Below are 14,468 nucleotides of genomic sequence, written 5' to 3' on the forward strand. Positions count from 1 at the left end.
TGAAGTCAATTGTCGTAGCGGCGTGCAGAAAAAGTGCTCGGCTGGCAAGTATAAATAAAATAAAATGAATAGTAACAATTGAAACAAACGCAGCTGCCGTCTATTGCCACAATAAAACGAAAGAAACATTGTCTGAACCGAAACACGAGAGCCGCTGCCTTGGCTCCAACTCTCTTTCCCCACGAAAGCCCCAGTTTGGGGCTGACACGCATGCGCGCGGTGTCAACGCAAGTGTCATCGACGCACAGCCCGACACTTTTCAGCGAAAGTGACTGAACGGGTTCCAATTGTGCACGGCTGTGCGTCACCTCACTCTTGGGTAATCGAATGGTCCAAGTGGTCCAGTGAAAATTAGACCTGGGCTACTGAATTGAATAGTTTGAATAAGGGTTCCAATGCCTTTTTTGCCGCGCTTCACTTCAAGACTTATAGGCCCTAAACGAAATATTATCACCATAGGGTTATGTTTATAATATGGAGGCAATTGGAAAACGGGCTACACGGGCTTCGAGGGCTACAAAAAGCTACAAATTTTGGCCGGGCCAGAGTGACCCGTTGGAACAAAATGGAACCTTAGGCCTTTTACCTATTTCTTAAGATTATTGTGCTTATAAATTCCAAGCAGTGGAAATAGCGTTAATTTCCAAGCGCATATCTTGACTATATTTTGGAAAGTTTTTCTCCAATAATAAGTCTTTCAGAATCTGAAGTCTGATTACTACAATAGTGATCGGGAAAGTATTAGCCGGTCAAACAATTGTCTTAAAGCTTAATACTCAAACTGAAGCTAAAGTCCTGTTAATCCTGTCCTGGGATAGTTTATAATAACCGAAATAAATACTATATAAATACTAAGTATTATATAAATACTTAAGATCTTGAGACAAGAAATCGCATAAAAGGAATCAAATCAGCTACACCACTAAAAAAACAAACAGAAACGTGTTGATATTAGATCTATATCTAACAAGGTTCTAAGTGTGGAAATTATAGGATTCTAGGGAAAAAATGGAAATTGAAAACATAAAATACACAGGTTTAACATTCCGCATTTCAGAGATTGTAACACATGTGGCGCCAAACTTATCTTTGGCCATAAACTAGTGTGACCAACACATAGGCGATAAAGAGATTTTCAAAAAATACTAAAGTGGCGCGCAATTGAAAATTACTGGTGACTGGAAAATTATACTTTATGTCTATCGTTAAGTAGATGAATCAGTTCTTTTTCCTAGTGCTTGTAATATTAACCACTTGGTTTAACTCCTTGAAGTATTTTTTAATGGATGCATAACGCAGCTGGTTAGCGATCTTTGCCCGTTACTGGACCAAAGGAGTTGGTCAGCAACTATGGCGTTCTATCGGGTTTTGAACTTTGACTTTACGACCTGGCCCACGACCGCGTCTGATTTTGAGTCTCTTTATTTGCATTGTTACCACTCAATATGTCTGCAGAATGAGTCCAATAACATGGACATTACGAAGGCTTCCAAACATATTCCAAAACATAACAATTTTTTTATCAACACACCTTCGATTGCCCCATTTTGACATATACGAAGTTTCAGTTAGGAATGTGTTAGTACTAAAATGTTTTTAAATTCACGTAGAGCAGAAATTTTGTTGCAGTTCTAAATACGTTTGGTTTGGTTTGGTTGATTGTTCAACGTTACAAGTAAGTACAAACTTAACTGACAATATGAAAAGCGTATATGCATTTTGAGAAAAAAGCTAAAATATATGTATTTAACATGTTTGATTCACGTTCTTCGTAACAGTTTTTACCATATTTTTCTCAATTTTATTTTTTTTGCAATTTTTTCGGTTTGCTAAACTTTTATCAAACATTTTTCATGTTGCTTAAATTTTATTAAAAATTATATTTAAAAAATTTAAAATTTATATCTTAATATTTTACATCACTGAATGTGTCTAGCACATAAACGTTAACCAACACTGACGGCTGCAGCAGAACACGGGCAGACAGCAACAACAACATCAGCAAGAGCAACAACAACATCACCGACGTCTGGCCTGCGTGTGCTTGTTCCTGTGTGTGTGTGCGTGTGAGATTGGAAGACAATGGCTGCAGCTGCGGATCTGGTTGTTCCTACCCTTGCCAGTGAGTATCCTTCGCGAATCAATTGACCAAACGGTCGCCCATGGTGGCCCCAACTCGCTGGTGAGCCCATGCGGTGGAGGCGTTGAAATCCGCCCCGCGTGGCAGCCAAAAAAGCGAAAAGTCACTCGACCTCGTGTCGCTCACTAATCGGGTGCTACCCTGTCCGTTTATCCGTTCACAGTTCGCTCTAGCGTGGCCGTTGAGCTATGGTCGACGGCCGGCGCCAAGCAGCCCTACGAGCACAAGTCCCACCTGCCCCGCGAGGAGACCAAAAGCTCCCGGTCCATCTGTTTCAGCCCTGATGGCCGGTACTTTGCATACTCCAACGGACTTGAGGTAAAGGTTCTGGAGACGCGAAAGGACCAAACCAGCAGCTGGCCGGTGCAGTGCACACTGCCGCGACCCAAGGCCTTCTACCTCAAGTTTTCGCCGCGCGGCAGCTACCTGTGCACCTGGGAGCACTATACTATCACCAAGGACCGACCGGAAGGATCACCTAACCTTCTTGTCTATGAGGTGGCAAGCGGTAACGAAGTGTTCGCGATCGTTCAAAAGAACCAGACAGACTGGGAGCCTTCTTGGTCCTCCGACGAGTCCATCTTCGCCATGGTTGTCGGTGGGGAAGCCCTCTTTTACGATCTGGGCGAGGGTACGACCAAGGGATTTACTTCAGCTTCGCGAAAGATCGGAGGAAGCCGCGGAGGAATGCTCTCGCTAGGCCCTGGAAACAGCCCACCGTTCTTGGCCTTTTACACGCCGGGAGCCAAGGGAGCCCCCTCCATGTGCAAACTCTACAAGTACCCGGCGCTGGGACAGAACCAAACCGTCGCCTGCAAGAGCTTCTTCCAGGCGGACCGCGTCGAAATGTTGTGGAATAAACGAGGCAGCGGGTTGCTCTTGCTGACCAGCACCGAGGTGGACAAGAGCGGCGCTTCCTACTACGGCAACCAGGCCGTGCACTTCATGGCCACCAAGGGTGATACATGCTCAGTGCCACTTTCGAAGGAGGGACCTGTTCATTGCGTCAAGTGGAGTCCCAAAGCAAATGAGTTTGTGGTCGTCTACGGGTTCATGCCCTCCAAGGCAGCCCTCTACAATCTCAAATGCGATGTGATCTTTGACTTTGGCGAGGGACCGCGCAACTGCGCCTACTTCAACCCGTTCGGCAACCTCATCGTGCTCGCCGGCTTCGGCAATTTGCCAGGAGCCGTCGAGGTGTGGGATGTGTCGAAGCGTGAGAAGCTGGCGAATCTCAAGTGCGCCGACACCACCGTCTTCGAGTGGCATCCAAACGGTGAATGGTTTGTCACCGCTACAACAGCGCCCAGGCTCAGGATTAGCAACGGGTGAGTCATCCCATCTCCTAACTCTGTCGGAATAGATATCAATTTTGATTTGTATTTTCAGCTTCAAGGTTTATCATTATTCTGGAGCACTTCTCCACGAAACCATGTGGCCGCAGGGTCAGGAGCTTTTGGGTATCGAGTGGCAGCAGTTCCAGGACAAAACATTCGCCGAGCCAAAAATCACCAAGGCCAAGCATGAGGGGATCAAGTCGAGCCAACCAGAGGCCAGCAAGAAAGCCTACACACCGCCCCATCTGCGATTGCTGAAGGAGGGAAAGAATCCGGACAAGTACCTGCCACAGCCAAGCATCCCTGGACTGGCCGCGGCGACGGCAGGTGCTGGAGCAGGTAATACGACGCGCAAGTTCTGGCACAGGCAGTACGACCTGGACAATCCGATCATGCGACGGAGCGAGCAGGGCCAGTGCCAGATGGTGGTGACCGGCGGGCGCGAGGGTCAGAACGCAAATGGGGGCACCTCGACCAACCGCCCCAACCGGCGCTATCGGCCCTACCAGCATAAGCGCTACTAGATTCAGATTCACGCAGCTAGTTAGCTATTCAGCTACTCCTTCACTCCCACCTCACACATTTTGTATTAACATGCCATTAGGATTAGGGATAGACGCGGCCGTAAGTAGGCTCGGAAATGTGCTTGCTAATTGCTGTTTGCATTTCTCCTCCGCCTACAGGTGGTGCTAACAGCAGCAACAATAAGCGGAACGCCAAGAACAAGCCCAGGGGAGTCAGAAAGGATGTCCACGCTGTGAATGGCGGCGATGCGGACTCTGCGACAGCTGAGGTGGCTGCGCTTCCAGGAGCAACCCCATCGACGGTTACAACAACCGGAGACGAGCCACTCCTGCAGCAGCAGCATGCCACGCCCAGAGCAAGAAACCAGCAGGACAACGCTGCCGATCAGCCAACACATCCGCAGGGGGGCCAGGCCAATGGCCAAAACATCAGTGAGAAGGATCGCAAGATTCGTAGCGTCGCCAAGAAGCTGTCGGACATCAAGAAGCTTAAGTTGCGCCGCAGTCAGGGCGAAAGCCTCGAGCTGAACCAACTGAACAAGATTAAGATGGAAGCACGGTACCTGGATGAGCTAAAGGCTCTGAAGTTGTCTGCTTAGGATGGGACGAGGATGGTTCAAGCAAGACGGCAGCGGAGAGAGGGAAACAGGAGGCGGCACAGAGTAGGCGACACCGACGCTCTCGAGTTCGTGATCGTGTAATTGTGATACACATACACCACCTTGTCCATCTTTGTTTAACTCCACTCTAGTCCACTCCACTTTCACCTCCTGCTCCTGACCGTCCCTTCCTGCTGTTTTACGCTCATTTTGTGGCTCACATTTTCCACAAGTTTCTAGTTAAAAACATTTTTCTACTATTGTGATTTCTTAAAAATTTTTTGGCAAAGCAAACAGTAACTCCCAACAAAACAAATTTATGTACCAAATTGTGCTACCGAGTAAATAAAGATGTTTCCACAAAGATTTCCTTTCGATGTTCGGTTCGGTTCGGGGTCGGAAGTCTTCCAACAGTTAGTTTTCCCAATTGGACTTTTTCTTTAAAAACTGCTCGCGCCCATTTTCCTGGACGGCTACGTAGTATCCTAAGCTCTCGTACTTGTACCGCATATAGGCGATGTATCCAAAAACTCCGGTGACGGCCGCCAGGCCCAGACCCATGATGACTTTGTTCTACAAAATCGAAACTAGTATTAAGAATATAAATATTTAAATGATATTCCTACCGGTTTCGTATACAGTTCAAAATTAATTAGTCTGAAGGCCCCGGTGCTACGCATGGAGCGGATGCCATCTCCCGGCTTCTGATCCTTGCCCTCTGCCATGTTGTTCAAGTAGAGGATTTAGTTAAAATTATAAACGTAATGCTGGGAAATCTGGATGTATTGCACAATTGTAAATATAAACATGTGAAAGAATGGGCATGTTGACCCAGTGTGACCATGTCCGTGGTAAGAGATTCTCGATTTTTTGCATAGTGAAGCTTCAATAATAGCGCTTAAGCAAGTTGTCCTACAAGAAGAAAGCCAGAAGACTTAATAGATAGCTTATATATTTAAATTTAAAGTATTAGATACTTATACATAGATATGTATGTAAGGCATTGAAAACGTTTGAAGCGTTTTTATATATTTTTTGAACATGTAAAGCTATTAATTTAGTCCCGGTATGAAAATAGGGATAATTTCTGTTTCATTTAATTTTAAAGTCTAATGAGCTAAAGCTAAATACATAATTTGAATAATATTTTTGACATGATTTTTACCCCTTACTATCTAGGACTTATTACTATAAAGTCTTCCCCATTGTTCCTTATTTTATCACTTGGGACGTTACGATTTCCTGCCTTGCTTCTTTTCAGCAATTTCCATTAACAGCAGCTCTCGTTTCGCTCTTAAGGATTCCATTTCCAGCATATGTTTCTCCTGTGCCCTTGTGTTTTCCTGTTCACAAAATAATCTTTGGGCCCTTAATAGTAATAATTTTTCGTGTTGAAGCTGATCGGCTAAATCAATGGTCTTAATATTGTACAAAACTGGAGCTATAATCGGGAGTGTAGTGGAAGCTGTATTTGGTTGGCTCTGCCCAATGTTGTTAACTGGATTGGTTTCACTATGGTCTGAATTAAGACCTGAAGGATTCTCCAGCTGACACAAGTTATCAGATTCCACACGGGTCCGTTTAGGTGAATCCATTTGGGTGCCTGCAATGTGAGTAATAGAAAATAACAAGCTTATAAGCTTCAATATAAAAAAATTAATAAATCGTTAAAAGATGTCTCAATTGTTCTATTAAGGTAATGGTCCCACACTTACTGTTCTTACTTTCGTTGGTTTCGCCATCCTGAAACCCGTTATATATTCTGTCTGATAATCTTCGTGTGGGTGGCGGAGGGCATCCATTAGAAGACTTATGGGCAACTTTGGCTTTTTTCCTAAGCAAATCATACTTGACTCGCAAGCTGGGGGCACTGCGCTTAATCCCTGTGTTACTGTAGAAGGTGACTGCTATATTCTCCCATGTCTGCTCCTTTAGTTTCCACATTATCCGCTCAGACTGCTTATTTTCAAGGATGCTTCTGTTCTCTTCAGCTAATCTGAGTAGCTCCTGCTCCTCTTCCGCTGTGAAATGCGGTCTTTTCATGCCTTCTTCCATGCTCCCCTGCTTGGTACTTCATTTACAATACAGATTCCGAGTAACCCCCTTGGCGATGATTAAATTTCCACTATCCAGACAGGTATTTATCACTTGAAACACTTGTGAGGTTCAGCGAATGTAAACATAAACATGAGAACGATTAAAGGAGACAGTGTGACCAGGTTTGTTACTTCTTCGAAATTTTACATATGTTACAGTAAAGCTTCGTGATGATACAATAATGTATTGTTATACCCTTGCAGAGGGTATTATAATTTTGTCCAAAAGTGTGCAACGCAGTGAAGGAGACATCTCCGACCCTATAAAGTATATATATTCTTGATCAGGATCACCTCCTGAGTTGATATGAGCATGTCCGTCTGTCCGTCTGTCTGTCTGTCTGTTTCTACGCGAACTAGTCTCTCAGTTTTAAAGCTATCGTCTTGAAACTTTGCACACACCCTTCTTTCCTTTGCACGCAGTATATAAGTCGGAACGACCGGGATCGGCCGACTATATCCTATAGCTGCCATATAACTGATTGATCGGAAATGGTATAACTTTGGTGTTTTTAGAGTTAGAGAGTTCAAATTTGACATGAGAGCTATTTTTGGCAAAACATTACGACATGCCAAATTTCATAAGGATCGGCCGACTATATCTTATAGCTGCCATATAACTGAACGATCGGAAATGACCCAACTTTCGTTTTTTTGAAGATAGAAAGCTGAAATTTAATACAGATTCTATTTTTGGTCAGATGATCCAACGTACCAAATTTCATAAGGATCGGCCGACTATATCCTATAGCTGCCATATAACTGAACGATCGGAAATGACCCAACTTTCGTGTTTTTGAAGATAGAAAGCTGGAATTTAATACAGATTCTATTTTTGGTCAATTGATCCAACCTATCGAATTTCATTAGGATCGGCCGACTATATCCCATAGCTGCCATATAACTGAACGATCGGAAATGGTATTTGGTAGAAATATCAACTTTCGTATTTTTGAAGATAGAAGTTGGGGACTTTTTTTAGATTTTGTATTGTAATAAATTGGATTATATATTCCTATTCCCATAAGGATCGGCCAACTATATCCGATGTTTGCGATATATATCCGGTTTTAACTGCAAGGGTATATAAACTTCGGCTCCGCCCGAAGTTAGCTTTCCTTTCTTGTTTTTTATATGTATTCCTTTTCTTGTGATAATTTTTTTTTTTTTTTTTAATAGCAGGATAACGTTTATTTAAAAATGTTAAAAAAAGAACAATTTGAAACAAAAAAGATACAATTTGTAAACAAGAAAAATTTCAAACACGGTTTTATACTATATTCGACCTAATGAACAATTCCTACTACATAGGTCTCTTCAAAAGTTCCAAATCACTGTCGCACTGTGTAATTAATATTGGAGAACTAAATTAGACTTACTACTCTAATTAGCTTAGCTTATGGTATTTAAAGATTATGGTTAGGATATCCAGGGGAGGTCCAGCGGGTGCGTCCTTTTTAGGCTTCTGGGCTGCTCGCTGTTGTCCAGTAGGGCGATGGACAACAGGTTCGGGTGATTATGGAGTCTCTGCATGTAGCGAGCGCCGCTTCTTTGGATCTCGTCCTTGACCCAAGGAAAATTGAAAACCTCGTGGATGGTGCGATTGTCATGATAGACGTGGAATCGCCCGGTAAGATGTCATAAATCGCCCCAGTGGCGATTCGAAGGGCTCTATTTTCGAACGTTTGTACGCAGTGCCCCAGAGCTGTATGCCGTACGTCCAGACTAGGCGTATTATGGCCTTGTAAATGAGAAGTTTCGTGGACGTTCTCAGCTTCGATCTCCTACCCATAAGCCAGTAGAAGGATCGAAGTCTGTTTCCTCTTCTTAATCAGATGTGGCCTCCGGGTGAGCCTCCTGTCTAGGGTGAATCCCAGGTAATATACCAATCCCAGGGTGAATCCCAGTAATATACTTTAAATACCCTTTTTAATTAAAACGTTTTTTGTTAAAAGAAAAAAGTAATTGTGACGAAAGTGGGTAAATAGAATAATTTACACAATGTCATAAATAAAGCATTGATCATAAATTTACTCTAACCATTCTGGACTATTGCGAAATTGGACTTCGTTACCGGTTGTTAAGCGGGTTGGTGTTTCAAAATATTAAAAATTTTGAAAAAATTTTAAAAACCTTTGTCTACCTATGGCTTTACATTCACAGTGACTAGTTTATAAATCAACAAAATAGACACTAAACAAAAAATTCCCAAAATTTACCAATAATCTGCCTTTTATATAAAAAAATAGTGACTAGGCTAAGGTAAGAAATTTTGTTACACCTTTATGTAGCTATAGGATATAGTCGCCCGATCCCAGCCGTTTCGACTCATATACTGCGTGCAAAGGAAAGAAGTCGATAGCTTTAAAAGTGAGAGACTTGTTTGCGTAGAAACAGCCAGGAGGTATCAGGAGGTATATAACTCAGGAGGTGATCCTGAAAAAGAATTCATATACTTTATACTATAAAGTTTATACCCTATAAAGTTTATAGGGTCGAAGATGCGTTGCACACTTGTGACCAAAATTATAATTTTATAATTATAATTTCAATTTATAAAAATAAATTTGCAATTTATAATTTCGGCGAAATTTTATACCCAATGTAGGCAGGATTTTTCATAGAGGCCAGATGCCAGAAATTTCTGGTAGGAAAGAAGCAGAAGCTACCGATTTGAGGTCTATTCATCTTTTTTCCCGAAAAGTTCGCAAATGTGAGAAAATGTTCACAACTCTTCATAAAAACATCCTTGACGCTTGTATGAGCGCTCCCGGCCATTTCATAGCCTCCAAGTAATGGGACGAAACGATTCAGTCCCTTTCCTGCTGGACTAGGACATAGGTAACCTAAAAAGATAATCATGTGTGTAGTGTACGGAGTGAATAGCTTCCCCGCGAAAACTTTTTCTCGACAAAACAAATTCGCCTGTGGATGGCCCCCTTAATTAGAGCAGTAAGAAGCCCAGACTGGTATGCTGGTATTATTGGTATGCGACTGTATTTACAGATTCTTTATTATATAATGTTAAACATGCAATTATCAAGTATACATATCAAGTAACAATAAAGTATGGGATTGCTTACTTCAAATTGACGTTTCCAGTCAAAAGTTTTATATACTGTGATAGATGCTTGACATTCAACATAGAATGTATCATTATTTTGCCCAAGTTTGTTTCAATTTGACAATCTTCTTGTTTCATGGAATCATTATTATCATCTCCACATTCCATGAACTGATCAAAATCTCTTTCAGACTTCACTAATTGATATAAATAATTTTTAAATTGTTCAAACGATATGTATCGCATATTGGGGCTTATTGGTCGGTGATAGTGGCATAAAGTATCGAACACCCAACGACGTGGAGCTAGCGACTTGATCTGAGTGTATTCTATATTTTCTTCAATCAAAGTTGGTTCGTTGTTTGTGGTTATTATTAAGGTGCTATAAAATAATGCATCCTGAATAAGCTGTGTTAGTTTCGGCAAATAAGTAAATTCATTAAAAATTTGGCTAAAGACGCCTGTATTGTGGCATTCCAATTTTCGAAACTTGTTTAACATTGTTGGAGACATAAAAGCAAATCGAATATTTTTTAGGATTAAATGTGTGCTGGATCTACGACGTGGCCACAAATGATTAAGCCACATAAAAGCACTGTACAATAACTGAAACGACACAAAAAAGATTTTTTTTACTTCAAAGAAAAACAAGAAAGGAAAGCTAACTTCGTGCGTATCCGAAGTTAATATACCCTTGCAGTAAAGATCGGATATACATATATATCAAAAATCGGATATAGTTGGCCGATACTCATACGAATTTTATTATAAAAAGAATAAAAATTTCTTAAAATAAAAAATTAAAAAAAAAGCCCCATTCAGTTATTTGGCAGCTATAAGATATAGTTGGCCGATAATTTGTTGCGCTTGATCAGTTGACTTAAAGCACTTAAAGCACAACCTATAGAAAAGATAATCCCTCTAACTTAAGAAATACCAAAGTTATGGCATTTACGATCGATGACTTATAGACACATGGATAATCCCTCTAACTTAAGAAATACCAAAGTTATGGCATTTACGATCGATGACTTATAGACACATGGACAGACAGACGGGGAGACGGACATGCTACACTCAGGAGTAGGTCCTAATCAAGAATATGGGGGTCGGATTTGTGTCTCATTTACTGCGTTGGACTTTTGACCAGATATATAATACCCTCTGCAAGGATTCAAAATAATATGTACTATATATATAAATAAATACTATTTGTTACTTCCTTTTCCTCCTTATTAACTTACCTCCATTTCTGAGTTTACTGCCAAAGAGCTGGATGCTAGCAAATGGCACACCTGATTTTCATTGAGGCAAAGAAACTCACGACTGGATAGTATTATCAAAGTTGATTTGGATATGCGGCTAGACATCAGTTCGTTCATCTCCACAAGCTCGTACGCGTGACGCCCTTCATACATTATATTAAATGCTGAAAACTTGGTATAGATATGACTATTTATAATGTTCCAGAGATGCTCAAGTAGCTCAGTTATTTCTAAGTATGATGCAGCTCTGAGAACTTCGGGCATATAAGGTATGGGTATTTTTCCCATTTCCGAAATCATCCATTGATAAATATAACTGAAGCCATTTGGAGACAATTGAAGTGTGGAAATATTCAAAATATTTTTTTCCAAATTTTTAAACATTCGTTTTGAGTAAAGTTTTAATATGCTAGAGTGGCACATGAAAGAATGATCCCTTATGTTTATTATAGTGTCAGTGTGTTTATTGGCTTGAATGTTTTTTACCACAACAGTGGCTGGTGGAACTTTGTGCGTCAGTAAAATAATGTTTTCTTCTTTGTTTCGTTTTATATCACCTAAACTTTTTTCCACCTTAGAAAGTAACTTACACTCCTCTTCCAATTTTAAATAAGTCCTTAAGAGAAAAAATTATAAGAATTTAATATCACATTAAATGATTAGTTCGATTACTTCATAACTTACATGCGAAAGTGTCCTGGCCGTGGGTCATTGGAAATTGTAGTTAAATATGGTCGACTTTTGTGCATTTCGCTGATTTTTAATATATGTATGTATAGCTTTGTTACGATGATTGTATGAATCAGAAATTGTTTGAATTGGTTGCTTTGTTATTACCTAAAATATTTTTACACACACTAAACCAAAAATATCAGGGACTGTTAACCTTTTGATATGATGACATCCATGATACAAATATAATTGTATAATAATGTATTATATTGTATATATAATACATGTATAATTGTATCATGATGACATCTATATGATTTTTAGTGTAATTGGTTCTGGTCTTCTTTAAAATTGGTTTATGTTTGCCCAAAGATCTAAAATTAATACAATTAAAAAAAAACAAGAAAGCGAAGTATACTTCTGGCGGTGCCAGGTTTATATATCCTTACAAATCGGACATATATTGCTAATATTAGATATAGTTGGCCGATTTTTTTGAGAATATCATAATAAAACTAATTTATAAAAATACAAAATTTAAAAAAAAAAGTCACAAGGTTCTAAATTTAAAAATAGCAAAGTTGGTATTTTTACCAAATACCATTTCCGATCGTTCATTTATATGGCAGCTATAAGGCTTAGTCGGCCGATCCTTATAAAATTTGTTATGTATAGGTATATTTTTGCCAAAAAAGAATCCACAGAACATCCCAACTTTCTAACTCTTAAAACACCAAAGTAACATGGCAGCTATAGGATATAGGCGGCTCCTCCTAGAGGAATATATGGTCCTAGAATCGGCTCTATTTTTTAGTTCTCATCAAGGTAATGTAAAAAATTTACCAATAATCTGCCTTAAATATAAAAAAATAAAATTTTTACATACAGTAAAGCTTTGTGATAATACAGTCATAATTGATGGTTTTATATATTCCTTTTCTTGTGATCATAAAATTACTTTTTTAAGTAAAAAGTTACACTTAACAATATCCAAAAAAAAGTAGTAGTTTTAGGCAACATTATCTTTAATAATAAATATTACTTCTATTTATGTACATTTTCAAGGGCAGTCAAATTCAAATTGATAGCCGCGATCTACAAAGCTAAGTCCCCGCTCCGAGCCCAAGGGGAAATCGGCCGTGAATACTATGTATCCCCGATAATCCGGCGAGCTCTTGAGATTCTGGGGAGAAAAAAGGGATTAGAAATATAACTAAGACTGTTTAGAACATAGCTACCGATTTATCTATAAAGTCTTCAAAACCACTGAGCACGTAGTATAGCATTAGAGGTGGCGTGTGTCGATATCCAGGCATTTGCTTACGCGGTTCGCGCTGCTTCAGGATAGCCAAGGCACGGGGCAAGAAGTTTGCAGTGAGCTCACGACAGTAAGACACGTCCAGGTGCTCAAGATGAGGGCACAATTCGACCAACCGCAGCAGAATTTCATCGCTCAGCTCGTTCCAGTTGCGCAGGCAAAGAAGGCGCAGGTCCTCCATGCAGGTGTAGCGCTCTAAGTAGTCGGCCGCATGGCTCCAGCTGCAAATGGCCAGCCGCTTTAATTTTCTATGTGCCCAAATGGGCAGCTCCGCATCCCAGCCTGGTTCCAACGGCATGTAATAGCCGTCTACCGTAAAGCCGACTATATCTTTGGCCCTTCGCTCCATAATATCGTAGAACTCCCCTACTTCCCTAATCTTGTGATCGTAGCTATCGGGACTGACCAGCGGGGGGATGTGCCACTCGTTATCAAGGAGTACCACAAGTTGCCTGAGGGAGGGCAGCTCCAGGACCTCTGGCAGAACGGGCTTTAACGTTGCCAGGTTTAGCTTAAGCACGGTAAGATTTCGTAGGCTTTGTAGGCAGTTTCCCAGCTGCAGCTTGCTGATAACATCGTAGGTGCGGATGTCTAAAACCTTGAGGTCGTGTAGCTTTCTGTAAAACGGTAGCTGTTAAGTCAAGGCACGATTTGACTGAACATCTACTTACTGGCAAATCTCGTCGAGGTATTCTTGCTGCAACTCATAGGCCTTGTGTTGATCTTCATAAAGGTGAAGCTCTTGCAGATGCTCAAAGTGCGATAAGTACCTGCCATCGATGGGAGTCGTAAGGCGTAGCTTTTGGAGTCCCGGTAGAAGCTGGGCGAGCTTGCGAATACTCCGGTTGGAAGGGTAGCAATCGAGTTCCTCGGGGTCGTAGTAAAAACTGGTCACTCGGGGAAACACCGAAATCTGCATTTCATCCAGGTCCTTGAGCAACGCGCACAGGCAGCTGCTAGCACACATTTCCTTGAGGTAAGGTCGCATTTGTGCCAGAAAGTACACCAGGTCCTCGTAGTTTGGGAGCATTTCCCGCCACTTGTCCAGGTCCAGCTGTTCATAGGCTCGGCTAATTCGCCATTTGGACAGGCAGATATGCTGCATCCTCTGGCAGGTCTGGGAAAAGGCCACTTCCGAGTGGAGGTCCTGCAGCCGGTCGAAGATCTCCTCTAGGCAGTCGTCGTTCAACTGGAGGATCTCAGGAACCGACTTCTCCGCCATGATAGATGGATTTTCTATGCAAATCGCGGCGGACTGGATTATCCGCCTGATTTTTTGCCGAGGTTTTGTGTTGCAAGTAACTCAATTGAATAACAAACAAAAATACTCTTCAGTGTGGCAGTCGCTTGTTTTGCCAAATTTGCCAAAAAGTAAGTGATATCAAACAAAAAACGGCACAACACATGTTAATAAATGTTTTTACAGTGAAAAAAATCAGTATAAATATGACTC

The 14,468-nt window shown here is 41.2% G+C and overlaps 3 protein-coding genes and 1 long non-coding RNA gene across 5 annotated transcripts; 1 reads left to right on the top strand and 3 right to left on the bottom strand.

The window, feature by feature from the left end:
• The first annotated feature begins 1,520 nt into the window (after positions 1 to 1,520).
• eIF2A (eukaryotic translation initiation factor 2A) lies at positions 1,521 to 4,966 on the top strand. 2 transcript variants are annotated; one of them, XR_001773546.3, is made up of 5 exons: positions 1,521 to 1,675; positions 1,937 to 2,122; positions 2,304 to 3,468; positions 3,530 to 4,101; positions 4,161 to 4,346. XR_001773546.3 is itself a non-coding variant. In XM_017247111.3 (5 exons), exons 2-5 carry the CDS (start codon positions 2,083 to 2,085, stop codon positions 4,598 to 4,600), a joined length of 1,932 nt encoding a protein of 643 aa, XP_017102600.2. In that variant the 5' UTR covers positions 1,522 to 1,675; positions 1,937 to 2,082; the 3' UTR covers positions 4,601 to 4,966. The 2 variants fall into 2 exon arrangements, 1 of the variants encoding a protein (XP_017102600.2); XM_017247111.3 differs by having other exon boundaries at positions 1,522 to 1,675; positions 3,530 to 3,816; positions 4,161 to 4,966.
• On the bottom strand, positions 4,850 to 5,448 carry LOC108129163 (small integral membrane protein 8). The gene is made up of 2 exons (XM_017247115.3): positions 5,227 to 5,448; positions 4,850 to 5,173 (listed from the first exon to the last, which is right to left on the bottom strand). Exons 1-2 carry the CDS (start codon positions 5,323 to 5,325, stop codon positions 5,015 to 5,017), a joined length of 258 nt encoding a protein of 85 aa, XP_017102604.1. The 5' UTR covers positions 5,326 to 5,448; the 3' UTR covers positions 4,850 to 5,014.
• Positions 5,449 to 9,666: 4,218 nt separating this feature from the next.
• On the bottom strand, positions 9,667 to 11,867 carry LOC108129097 (uncharacterized). The gene is made up of 3 exons (XR_006246487.2): positions 11,710 to 11,867; positions 11,005 to 11,641; positions 9,667 to 10,366 (listed from the first exon to the last, which is right to left on the bottom strand). It is a non-coding gene; the product is annotated as an uncharacterized lncRNA (long non-coding RNA).
• Positions 11,868 to 12,704: 837 nt separating this feature from the next.
• LOC108129137 (uncharacterized) lies at positions 12,705 to 14,350 on the bottom strand. The gene is made up of 3 exons (XM_017247083.3): positions 13,687 to 14,350; positions 12,936 to 13,632; positions 12,705 to 12,880 (listed from the first exon to the last, which is right to left on the bottom strand). The coding sequence occupies exons 1-3, from the start codon at positions 14,235 to 14,237 to the stop codon at positions 12,758 to 12,760; spliced, it is 1,371 nt and encodes a 456-aa protein (XP_017102572.2). The 5' UTR covers positions 14,238 to 14,350; the 3' UTR covers positions 12,705 to 12,757.
• Positions 14,351 to 14,468: the final 118 nt, after the last annotated feature.

The sequence above is a fragment of the Drosophila bipectinata genome, chromosome 3L (assembly GCF_030179905.1).
Source record: "Drosophila bipectinata strain 14024-0381.07 chromosome 3L, DbipHiC1v2, whole genome shotgun sequence".
NCBI classification, from domain to species: domain Eukaryota; kingdom Metazoa; phylum Arthropoda; class Insecta; order Diptera; family Drosophilidae; genus Drosophila; species Drosophila bipectinata.

What these genes read in the sequence shown, in the direction of transcription:
- eIF2A (XM_017247111.3), top strand. Translation starts at nt 2,083, where the DNA reads ATGGCTGCAGCTGCGGATCTGGTTGTTCCTACCCTTGCCA. An exon ending in AGGCTCAGGATTAGCAACGG is followed by an intron (nt 3,469 to 3,529) that starts GTGAGTCATCCC and finishes TTGTATTTTCAG; the next exon opens with CTTCAAGGTTTATCATTATT. An exon ending in GACGGCAGGTGCTGGAGCAG is followed by an intron (nt 3,817 to 4,160) that starts GTAATACGACGC and finishes CTCCGCCTACAG; the next exon opens with GTGGTGCTAACAGCAGCAAC.
- LOC108129137 (XM_017247083.3), bottom strand. Translation starts at nt 14,237, where the DNA reads ATGGCGGAGAAGTCGGTTCCTGAGATCCTCCAGTTGAACGACGACTGC. An exon ending in TACCTCGACGAGATTTGCCA is followed by an intron (nt 13,633 to 13,686) that starts GTAAGTAGATGT and finishes ACCGTTTTACAG; the next exon opens with AAAGCTACACGACCTCAAGG. An exon ending in AAGACTTTATAGATAAATCG is followed by an intron (nt 12,881 to 12,935) that starts GTAGCTATGTTC and finishes TTTTCTCCCCAG; the next exon opens with AATCTCAAGAGCTCGCCGGA.
- LOC108129163 (XM_017247115.3), bottom strand. Translation starts at nt 5,325, where the DNA reads ATGGCAGAGGGCAAGGATCAGAAGCCGGGAGATGGCATCCGCTCCATG. An exon ending in TTGAACTGTATACGAAACCG is followed by an intron (nt 5,174 to 5,226) that starts GTAGGAATATCA and finishes TCGATTTTGTAG; the next exon opens with AACAAAGTCATCATGGGTCT.